The 12085-nt window shown below is 39.4% G+C and overlaps 1 protein-coding gene across 1 annotated transcript in view; it reads left to right on the top strand.

Moving 5' to 3' along the window:
- Window positions 1–12085, top strand: part of ARHGAP31 (Rho GTPase activating protein 31) — a 115654-nt gene that overhangs the window by 68697 nt on the left and 34872 nt on the right. The window contains exon 3 of the mRNA XM_025913872.2: window positions 549–693. Within this exon, the coding sequence (XP_025769657.1) occupies window positions 549–693 (145 nt within the window). The remainder of the gene's footprint in view (window positions 1–548; window positions 694–12085) is intronic.

Raw genomic sequence — 12085 nt, 5'->3', positions numbered from 1 at the left:
TTAGAAGCTGGTCTATCCTGTGGGAGTCCCTGTCAGGCAGCTTAGAAGTTTCCATTTAGCAGCAAGGAGATAGTTGCTTAAACCTTGGGTTTGAGTCTCCAGATAAAACAAGTTTGTTGACGTAGGTATATGGAGATGAATGATAACAATCTGACTCACTCTGGTTTTGGTCTCTCCTCCAAGAAAGAAAAGTTCATTTGGAACAAAATGTTGCAGAATTGAAATCTCAACAGGCTTTTTTGGCAGATTGTTTTCATATTTCCCCACTGTTCATAACTGAAACTGCAGACATAATGCGCTGAGAAATCCATTTGTAAATGGGCATTATGTTTTCCTAATGACAGCAGCTTTTACAGGGAAGATCCAGACCTGACTTGATAAGTCTTCCCATAGCTTCCTTATGCCAGGAATAGAAGGTCATTTTGAATCGAGGTCAAAATGTAGTCAGATCAGCAGTTTAGGGTCTTTTTACCCCTAAGCAGTCAAGCGGCTGCTTACATAGAACACATGTTCCCGAGGTTGTTATGTCTCTGTCTGTGTTGTTTCAGGCAAGAGTTTGGCTCAGATCAATGTCCAGATCTGACAAGGGAAGTGTACCTCCAGGACATCCACTGTGTGGGCTCACTCTGCAAGCTGTACTTTAGGGAGCTGCCCAACCCCCTTCTGACTTATGAGCTCTATGAGAAATTCACGGTAAGTGTTTGGATTTCCATTATGGTTACTGAGTGGGACACGTGGATGGGCCAAGGAGAGTTTCAGCACTAAAATAACAATAATAATACTCACCAGATGGCTGGCACTGTCTTAGCCAGGTAATGGAAATAGGATGGTATAGGGAAGAAAGTAAGGTAGTGGGTCTATTGGCTAAATTTTTCCTTTCTTAAATTTTCAGAATCGTGGCTATTTGTTTCAAGAGCTGGATTAAAATTACTTCTATGTTTATTTAGCTGAATGTACCTCAAAGTATAGGGGGAAAACTAAGAATGAGAGATGTGAAATGACTGGCCCAAGGTCACACAGCAGGACAGGAACCTGAGACTCCAGATGTACACTCACGGCTAGTTCATTTTTATCAGGCGACTTCTTCTGTATTTCTTTCGGGGGTTTGGGAATGAGGTGGGCGGGTAGAGAAGGGAGAGAGAACAAACCCAAGTCAAGAGAGAGATCAGAAAGCTGCAAAAAGAAAATAATCTGGGAAATGCAGCCAAGAGGAAGTGCAGGCCTGTGAGTTGGATTGGTGAAAGATAGATGGACAGAACACCTAAACAGCAGCTCTATGGTTACCAGATAGGGGCACCTATAGGAAAAGGAGAAAGCATAAATGCTTACAGGATGTCTGTAGAGACAGCATTAAAAACTGGGCTTGAGCATTTGGCTGCAGGGATGGAGGTACAGAGTAGGTACAGTTGGATTTAACCAAGATTGAGGGTGTATTCAGCTAATAAAGGGGATGAGGAAGATGAGGGTATATACAAGAGAGTGACTGAAATAGTTGACCATGGAATTTTGTCTGGATAAGAAGGGAAGTGAGGCCTTAAGGCAGTGTGTAACAGTGAAAAAATAGTATTGATGGATTATTGAGGTCAACAGACTGTTAGTATGAGGTGGTCAGAGGTGATGCTTGAAATTAAGATTTGTAGGAGTTGCAATTATGGGTAAGGACCAGATCTAGGCTCTAACATGGGCAGCAATCTTTCTCATGGCTCCTGTAATAAACTTCCTTTGAGCATATAAAATGTTCTTCAGTTCAAAATGATATAGGACTAAATGGATGCATTTTAAATGTTGAACTTGGACCATTAAAATGTATTTAAGAGTTTTCAATGATACAGAGAAACACTCATAATGATACCTGGAAAAGAACAGATACATAATTGTATATTAAAATGTGATTAAAGAAAAAGATGTTCAAAGGATTAACAGCCATTTATTTCAATAATGAGGTTATAGTTTTCCCTGCCTCTTTAGACTTTAACTTTCAAAATCTCATCTACTAAAAGGACATTAACTTTTTAATGAAAAAAAATGAGGCCAAAACACAAAAAACTTGGGCTTAGTTGTTGACTACTGGGGAAGCCAACATATACCAGCTGATGTGACGTGTCAGTAGTTTGTGGACCCTAAGAGAGCTAAGTGGACCTTGAGAACTAAGGCCAAAGCCACTCTGAGTGGCTAAGTCAAAAACAATGGCAGTCTCTGACCATCAAAATCACAGAGGAGTCTTTCCCAGGAACCAGGAAGAAAAGTTGTGGGTCTCATGTGAGTCTGCCAGATTATAATACCATCACCATATGTAATTATTTCCTCGTTTTAAAAGTAATCATATTCAGGGGGCACCTGGGTAGCCCAGTTGGTTAAGCGTCCGACTCTTGATTTTGGCTCAGGTCACGATCTCATGATGAGTGAGTTCGAGCCCCGCATCGGGCTCTGTGCTGACAGTGCAGAGCCTGCTGGGTATTCTCTCTCTCTTCCTCTCTCTCTCTGTTTCTCCCCAGCTTGTGTTCTCTAGCTTTAAAAAAATTTAACAAAAATAAAAATAAAAGTAGTCATATTTGCTAAAAGACAGTTTGAAAAATGGAGGAAAGTGGAAAGGAACCCTTCGTCCCTTCTTGTAAAGACCAGAAACAACTACGGTTAACATGTGGGGTTTTTTTTCACTCTTACTCCTTGCACAGTATTTTTGTTTTCCCAGATGAAAATAGAATTTTATTGCAAAAATGAAAGTAATGTAGAAACGTATAAAGGAGAAAGTAGAAATCCCTGGAAATCTCACACCCCAGGCATATCTGCAGCTAACATTTTAGGAGACATCATTACAGATTGCTCCCTCTCCCTCCCCTCTGACTCTTTCTCAAGCTCTCTCAATCTGTCTCTCTCTTTCACTCTCCCCACTTTCCCTTCTCAATACTATATATCACTGCTTTGCAGTGTTAACTCAACAGTGTGTCCATCTTTCCATGCTGACAAATAGACACTTTTTACAGAGTATTCTCTCATATGCGCAGTGAATTTCTAAAGCCAGTTTCCTACTATGGACATTTAGACTTTTTGTTTATCAACACTTTGCTTTTACAAAACAACATATAATAAACATTTTTGTACATATATCTTTATCCTTTTGCCGCTTATATCTTTAGGGAAAAAATCATAGAATTAGATTTACTGAGTAAAAAGCTTTTATTTAAAATTTTGTTGGGGGGTGCCTGCATGGCTCAGTCGGTTGAGCGTCCGACTTTGGCTCAGGTCATGATCTCGGGGTCTGTGAGATCGAGCCCCGCATCAGGCTCTGTGCTGACAGCTCAGAGCCTGGAGCCTGCTTTGGATTCTGTGTCTCCTTCTCTCTCTCTGCCCCTCCCCAACTCATGCTCTGTCTCTCTCTCTCTGTCAAAAATAAATAAACATTAAAAAAATAAAATAAAATAAAATAAAATAAAATAAAATAAAATAAAATAAAATTTTCTTGGGGTGCCTGGGTGGCTCAATCGATAAAGCCTCCGACTTCAGTTCAGGTCATGATCTCAATCTCATGGTCCGGGAGTTTAAGCCCTGCATTGGGCTCTGTGCTGACAGCTCAGAGCCTGGAGCCTGCTTTGGATTCTGTGTCTCCCTTTCTGTCTGCCTCTCCTCCACTTACGCTCTGTTTTTCTCTCTCTCTCAAAAATAAATAAACATTAAAAAAAAAGTTTATTACTGCAACACAGACTTTGGAGAAAGGCTTTTATTTTATTAACAGGAAAACATATTTTTCTCAATTGTGATAATTCCTGTTAGTGTTATCTGGTAGGTCTCAAGGTATTTAAATGCTATTTGTCAATACCTAAACTATAAAAGTTACATTATTTATTTCATATAGTAATTCATAATCTTTTTTGAATCACAGATCCTTTGAGGGAAATGATGAAAGTTCTGGATCCAATTCTCAGAAAAATGCATATTCACACAAAATTGTGCCCAAAACTGCAAGTGATTCAGTCTTCAGATTAACAATTCTATGAGTGTCTAGGAGCTACTCGTATCTTTAAATATATGTATATTTCTTAAACATATATAATATTTTATATATATATATATATATATATATATATATATATATATCCTCAGCAACAACTTGAGTTTGAGACTAGTTTATAGAAGAAATCACATTTTAATGTTATCATTTATTATAAATTAAGATTACAGTAAATAGAAGCTATTTAAACTTTATGATCTAACTAGTAGGGTTTCACTGATCTCTGGTGGATAATGTAATAACATAACAGAAAACACTAAACAAAAAGAATAACATTTTAGTAATGAGCGAATTTAGAATATATTAGGATTTGAGAAAACTTACTTTCATTTAGCATAATACACCAAATATCTATGAAGCAAGAGAATATATAAACAAAAGAAAAATCCAGTTTGCTTATTTAAGGATGCTTATTGGTTTGCTTAAGCTTATTGGATGCTTAATAAGGTTTGCTTATTTTAGGATGCTAACTAGTCTTCGACCCTTTGCTTAACTGTGACATTTGAACCTGTTTCATCACAGGGGCAAGGAAACATTTTTTCATTGTATCCTTTCATTCTGTCAAAAACATCCCCTAGGCATACCTGGGTGGCTCAGTTGGTTAAGCGTCCTGCTTCAGCTCAGGTCATGATCTTGTGGTTTCTGAGTTCGAGCCCCACACTGGGCTCTCTGCTATTAGTGTGGAGCCCGCTCAGATCCTCTCCCTCTCTCTCTGCCACTGCCTCCCCCCCTCAAAAATAAACATTAACGATTTTTTTTAAATCCCCTTATCTTCCATGGAAACATGGATTGTCTCAGCTCAGAAGCTGTCCTCAGAACTCTACCTTGACCATTGTGCCATGTGCTGCTGGTGTGAAAAAAAAAAAAAGTTTAAAATTTTGTGATGTATTGCCAAATTGTTCTCCAGAGAGATAAGAATGGTCTTTTCCCTGCAGCCTCACCAACCAACACTGGATATTTTTAATTTGTTAAATTATTTGCAATCTGAATCAACCAAAAATATATTTAATTTTTGTTTTAACTTGTGCATAAGACTTTATTGTTTGTTTTCTACATGGTTTTAATCCTCTTTTCAGTATAATAGTGCATCTTAGAATATGATAGAATAGAATATCATCATGTTAAAGAACAGAATGAGTCTAATTTATTTTAACTAAGTTTAATTTTATGATAGTTGGGGTATAGATAAGAATTCTTTTTTTTTAATTTATTTTAATGTTTATTTATTTTTGAGAGAGAGAGAGAGAGAGAGAATGAGTGGGGAAGGGGCAGAGAGCAAGACAGAGACACAGAATCTAAAGCAGGCTCCAGGCACAGAGCCCAACGTGGGGCTCAAACCCACAGACCATGATATGACTTGAGATGAAGTCAGACACTTAACCAACTAAGCCGCACAGGTGCCCCAAATTCTTATCTGGAAACTTTAGATATACAGTTTCTTCATAAATCTTGCTTTTAGGCTCAGAACAAAATCTATATTTATCTCTTCTCACTTTCATTCCCTAACATTGCTAATCATTTTGTTCTCCCACAGTAACACAGTAATACCAAAGCAACATTATTGTCAACTTGTCATCATATTTCCAGGAAATCTAACATGGTATTGTTAGATCTAACATGGTATATAACATGGGAAATCTAACACTAAAAAATAAAATAAAAGTATTTTGCTGTGCAACTGACTTCAACATAGGTAGGACCTTAGTGAAGTTAACTATGTTGAAAAATTTATCACTTAACTAATTTCTTTGATCACAATAACAAATTATGATGATATAAGCAAACCTTCAGGAATATAGAAATAGCTCTGTTAACAGTGTCACAAATTCTTACAATGATTTATTTAAACCCAGTTGCACGGCTAAAGTAGAATACTATGTCAATGGAATAATAGGACTAGAAAAATATTAATGAACTTATACTAATGGGCTTATTTAGTGAGTGCTTACTACATGATAAACTTGATAAACTTATTAAAATGTTATACTTAATCTTCATAATAACTGTATGAAGTAGGTTTTATAGTCTCTTACAGATGAGAGAATTACAGATGAGCCTCAGAGACTCTCTTGTCTGGGTTTGTACAGCTAATAAATAGAAGGAAAGGTTTAATATTCTGTCTCAAAAGTACCATACTATTTTAAAATAAAGTTAACAACTCCTATATAGGCCCAAGCATTCAATAACTTAATATGAAGTAAAGAAAGCGTCCCAGAGTAACAGAGGAACAATTCAATCAGTGGTGGTAGGAAAATTGACTATTAGGAAAGGAGGAAAGTCCAGTTACATTCTTACCATTTAGCAGATTTTAGGGTAGAGAAAGTCTTTCTAACAACAAAAGCAAAGGGAAAAAGATCAGCAGAGACAAATGTAACAAACTAAACTACATATAAATTATTTTTCCTATGTAAAAAACACCTTAACAAAATTAAAAGGCAAACGGCCAACTATAAAAACCAGCTACAGTAAAGATGATGGGAGATTAATATTCTTTAATTATATGGAATCCTACCTATTAATAAAGGGGAAAAAAACCCATAAATAGCCACATAACAAAAAAGCCACCTAAACAAATGAGTGAAGAACCTCAATAAACAATGCAGAGAAGAAATACAATTTTAAAAAAATTATAAATGGACCCGAAACTGATGTAACATTGTGTGTAACTGTGCTTCAATTAAAAAAAAAAAGTCAGATGGGGCACCTGGATGGCTCAGTCGGTTAAGTGTCCCACCTTGGCTCGGGTAATGATCTTTTGGTCCTTGAGTTCAAGCCCCTCAGTGAGCTCTCTGCTGTCAGTGCAGAGCCTGCTTCAGATCCTCTGTCCCCCCCTCTCTCTGCCCCTCTCCTGCTCACACTTTCTCTTTCTCAAAAATAAATAAACATCTTTTAAAAAGTCATATAGGTAGACAGTTTTGAAATGTAAAAAAAAAAGTATTTATTTATTTATGTATTTATGTATTTAAGTTTATTTTTGAGAGGAGAGAGAGAAAGAAGGAGAAGGCCAGAGGGTGGGTGGGGGACAGAGGATCATAAGCAGGTTCTGGGCTAACAGCACAGAGCCTGATGTGGGGTTTGAACCTACAAACCGTGAGGTCATGACCTGAACCAAAGTCGGATGCTTAACCAACTGAGCCAACCTGATGCCCCTAAGAAATTTTTTTTAATTAAAAAAAAATTATTAAATGTATTAGAAAAATATATTTGCATATTAAAGAAACAATTTTTTAACATTAGTATTTCATGCTGGTGATCCTGTGGTGACAGTGGCTCTTGTATGGTTTTTTATTGGAAGTGTGAACTGGCTGGATATCTCAGAAAGTCATTTGAAATTACTGTCAAGAATCCTAAAATGCTCATATTTTTAATATAGTAACTCTATTTCTAGAACTACATTCTAAGATAATAATCAGATGTGTACATAAATGATTGACTTGTAAATATTTCATTGCAATATTATAATACCAAAATTTGGGGAGTATCTGTGTAACAATAAGGGATGAGTTAAAATAAATGATAATAAATCTACTATTTTTAATCCTGGGTAGCCATGAAAAGTCTCATTTCTTTTTTTCTTTTTTTTAAGATTGCATTTCTTAAGCATATTTATTGGCCACAATATAAAGTTAAATGGAGAAAAAAAAATAGTATATGCAAGTGAATAGGAAATGATGCCAGTATTCATGTTTGGTGCTGGGAAGTCCTGGCAGATTGCTTCTTTTATGTTTCACATGTGAGTAGGTTAACAGCAGTTAACATCTGTATGGTAGGATAGCAAGTGATGATAATTCCCTCATTGTTCATATTTTAATTTTTAATCACATATTAGTTTCCTATAGCTGCTGTAACAAATGACCACAAACTTAGTGGCTTAAACAACAGAAATTTGTTCTCTCCCAGTTCTAGAGCCCAGAAGTCTGAAATTAGTTTCACTGAGCTGACATCAAGGTGTGTGCAGGGCTGTGCTCCTTCCAGGGAGCCTAGGGGAAACTGTTCCTCACCTCTCCCATCTTCTGTTCACTTCTGGCACTCCTTGGCTTGTGGCCACATCACTCCCATCTCTGCCTCTGTGACTGCACTGCCCTCTTCTCTCTCTGGGTCAGATCTCCCTCTGCCTCCCTCTTATAAGAGTAGCTGTGATTGCATTTAGGGCCATTGAGATAATCCAGGATCGTCTCATCTCAAAATGTTTAACTTAATCGCATCTGCAAAGATTCCTTTCCCAAATAAAGTAACATTTATGGGTTCCAGAGATTAGGACCTGATATCTTTGGGAGCAATTGCTCAACCTACAACATTACATTTCCTTTGCATTGGAAAAAAAGTTCATTTTAGGAAAAATTCAGTCTTCACCAGATTGATTCAGGTAAAATTATCATGCCCAAAAGAAAAGTTGCTGATTTGGGATTTTTAGAGAAGGCAGTTTGGGGAGGTGTTTAATTTTATACTGAATTTATATTGAAATAACTCTTTTGTGTATCGGTCTCCCTCATTCAATCCTAAGCTTCCTGAGGACAGAAACAGTGTTTATTTTGTTCATTATTATGTTTTCTTTCCCTGCTCTCCAGCTGCTGGAAAATGTTGTCACTGTTTACTTGGTAAATATTTGCTGACAGGTTTGCGGATCCACACATATTTGAAATGCCACTTGAGGTGGGGAACGAGTGTGTGGCAAAAGCCGACTGACCGTGAGCTCAAGATAGCTACAAAGGGGGACAGTGGCCAGCTGCCCTTGGTTTGCCTAGAACTCCCCCAGCTTTAACACTGGAAGTCCTGTGTCCCAGGAAACCCCTCAATCCCAGACAAAGCAGGATCATGGGGAAATTGGAGATGGACCAGGTCATGTAATTGTAGCCAGGGCCCAGGGGTACAAGAGCACCTGCCTCTGGAGGTCCCACACAGACCAGGTTCCACCACCACTGCTGACAAAACCCAAAGGCAGAGAGACAAGTGGTGGTGAAGCAAGAGAGGAATTATTTCAGAGAGGCCGACACTGGGAAGACAGCAGCTCGTGGCTCAAAGACTGTCTCCAAAGTGCTGAGAATACTTTCAAGGTTTATAGAAGGAAAATGTGGGGCAAAGGTGGGTGGGTACAGGCACGTAGGTAGTAAAGGTCAAACCGATCCTTGTCCTGGGGTCAGTCACTCCCATCTTGCTGACTCAGGGCGGTCCTTATTGCTTGAGGGGCAGTTTCGTCCTCATCAGGGCATGCTTTGCCCGCAGGGTCCTTTTCCTGAGTTAAGAGATAAGCTGGAAAAAAGAAAATCAATTGAAAGTCTGAGGTCAGACGGAGGTAGTTGAAGTTCTCTTTCATAATCATGCTTGTTCCACATGTGTGACAAAGATGGAAAGGTATAACAAGTGCCTGAAAGGACACACTGGTTGCCTCTGGAGACAACCTCTGAAGGTCTGTGCCTGGGAGGAAGACTTTATTCTGTATATTCGTTTGAATGCTTTCATTTTTAAAATCACGTGCATCCGGGCGCCTGGGTGGCTCAGTCAGGTAAGCATCTGACTTCTGCTCAGGTTATGATCTCGACATTCCTTAGCTTGAGCTCGAGTTGGGCTCTGTGCTGACAGCTCAGAGCCTGCAGCCTGCTTAGTATTCTGTGTCTCCCTCTCTTTCTCTCTCTGCCCCTCCCCTGCTCAAACACACACACACACACACACACACACACACACACACACACACGCTCTCACTCTCTCAAAAATGAATAAACATTAAAAATACTTTTAAAAATAAAATCATTGCATGAATTACTTTTGAGTCTAATAGCTTAAAATACTTTAAGATAATAAAAACGGCTTTTTAATCATTTTTAAATAATTGATGGGGGCGCCTGGGTGGCGCAGTCGGTTAAGCGTCCCACTTCAGCCAGGTCACGATCTCACGGTCCGTGAGTTCGAGCCCCGCGTCGGGCTCTGGGCTGATGGCTCGGAGCCTGGAGCCTGTTTCCGATTCTGTGTCTCCCTCTCTCTCTGCCTCTCCCCCGTTCATGCTCTGTCTCTCTCTGTCCCAAAAATAAATAAAAAAACGTTGAAAAAAAATAATTGATGGAAAATCAAGGGCAGTACTGAGTTGCAGTTGGATTACAGTTGGGAAGGATAGGCACGGGTTGTTTGTCCACCATGGTGACAGGGCTGCGAGGTAGCAGCACGTGAGCTGTAAGTAAGGGTGCTGGTGGTGTTCAGGTAAACAGATAAAACAGGAGCAAGGGACCAACCAGAAGGGAGAGAGTCTGGTCTTGGACGGAGTCCACAAAGGGCGGAGAAGCAGTCTTCTTGATACTGATTGGAAGAGAGCAGATAGTCACAGATTCATCCTTAAATCTTTTAAGATTTACTTGCTAGCCAGATTAGCTTGGCAAAAGTTGAGTGAAATTCTCTTTCAGGCAAAAAATTGGCACAGGCAGAGTTTTAACTCCCCTTCCCCAATTTCCCAGTGGTAGGTTCTGCCAGCCTAATGGGGAAACATAAAGAGTGCTAAAAACAAGTTGTCAAGGACTGGACCCTCCAGGAGAAACTGTAGGATCTAGAGGGCTTCTGAATGGGATGGGGAGAGGCTGTGAACAATGAAATGAACAAGAACCCCAAATGGGACCTACAGGCATCAGGGGATGGGCCCGCCCAGCCTCTCAGAACAAAGATGACTAACAGCTTCCTAAAATATCAAAGAAACTTTCCATGAGGGCTGTTAAATTGACCTGCACCTTTATTCCCCAGACACAGGTTTAGGAGGGTGGGGGCACTTTACCAAGTTTGCTGGGGGGAAAAGAGACCTACCACCCCTCCCTCCCCCTTTGCAGGATAGAATGTGGGAGGACCCGTACTACATTCCACAGTCCTTCCTTCCTCTGGAGCTTCTCTCCCTTGGCTTCCCTTATGAGGTTCTCCCTGCCTTCGGAGTCTGGGTCTTCTCCACAAATCTGTTTTCTAAATGACTTCTCAGAAAGAGCAGAGATGTCAAGGTGCTTACTCCAGGCCTCATTCTTGTTCCCACCTTCCACCTCCTCCATATCTCAAAAATTGAGGTTTACAACAGAGTTCGTGTTTATGCTGGCTCTCTTCTCAGGCTTGCACACCCACCAGAAGATTGGGACACCTGTGACTGTGACCCTCCCGGACCCTCATTTCTCCCACCAATGCTCAGGAAACAAAATCTCAAGTTTTCCTATGTAGAGAATTTTGATTGCCTTTTAAAACAGTTGGTTTCTGTGTATGTTTTATTTCAATTAAATTAAGAGGGGAGAGCAGAGGAAAGAAAGGGGGGAAGAAACCACTTGGTTGACAAAGCCCTGGCATGATGTTCAACAATATGGAGGGAGTGCCTCCTGGGTGCCAGGCCCTGCTCCAGGCACACGGGCTCATCACATCCCTGCACTTGTAGAGTTTATATCTAGCATGAGAGACTGACAGTAAGCAATAAACCTAACAAGTAAGTACATTATATTGTATAAGTAATGGTGGTGAATTCTGTGGGGAAAAAAATGGAGACAAATAAAGGAGTTGGGAGGTCCGGGCTGGCCCCGGTTAGGACTTCTTCTCTAATTTAGAACAGAACAGACCCAGCAAGTGTGACCTCAAATAGGGTGTGGCATAACAGAAAGTGCTCAGTAAAGTTAATTTCCTTCTACTTTTCTGTGCTTAAAACTTCTCACTACTGAGCATTTGAACTTCAGCCTTTATTCACAAGCACAAAATGACACCTAAAATCTGAATCGAGGTGAAGGATATAAGAAAACCACACCACACTTAGGAACTTATTTTTGGTTGTATTACAGGGGGCAATATTTATCAAATTAAAGAATGCATTTCCTGATTTTACTTTTTATTATATACAAATGTAAAGCAAGTTTCTAGCACTGGGAGGAAACACAAGACTATGTAAGTTACATATGCCTGTGAATTCAGGGTCAGAAGATTGACATGAGCTCAGGAGCCCCCTTTAAGGTGTATCTTGATCTAGGTGGGGATACATGGGTATGTGCATATGAATGAATTCATGGAGCTCTAGCTTAAGATTTGTACATTTTTAATGTATGTAAAGTGTACCTCAGTAAAAAAAGAAAGATGTGA

This window comes from Puma concolor, chromosome C2 (assembly GCF_028749965.1).
Source record: "Puma concolor isolate L17-30 chromosome C2, mPumCon1.1.hap2, whole genome shotgun sequence".
Classification (NCBI taxonomy): Eukaryota; Metazoa; Chordata; class Mammalia; order Carnivora; family Felidae; genus Puma; species Puma concolor.
The sequence above is the reverse complement of the archived record's forward strand: the minus strand, read 5'-3'. Positions and strand labels throughout refer to the sequence as shown.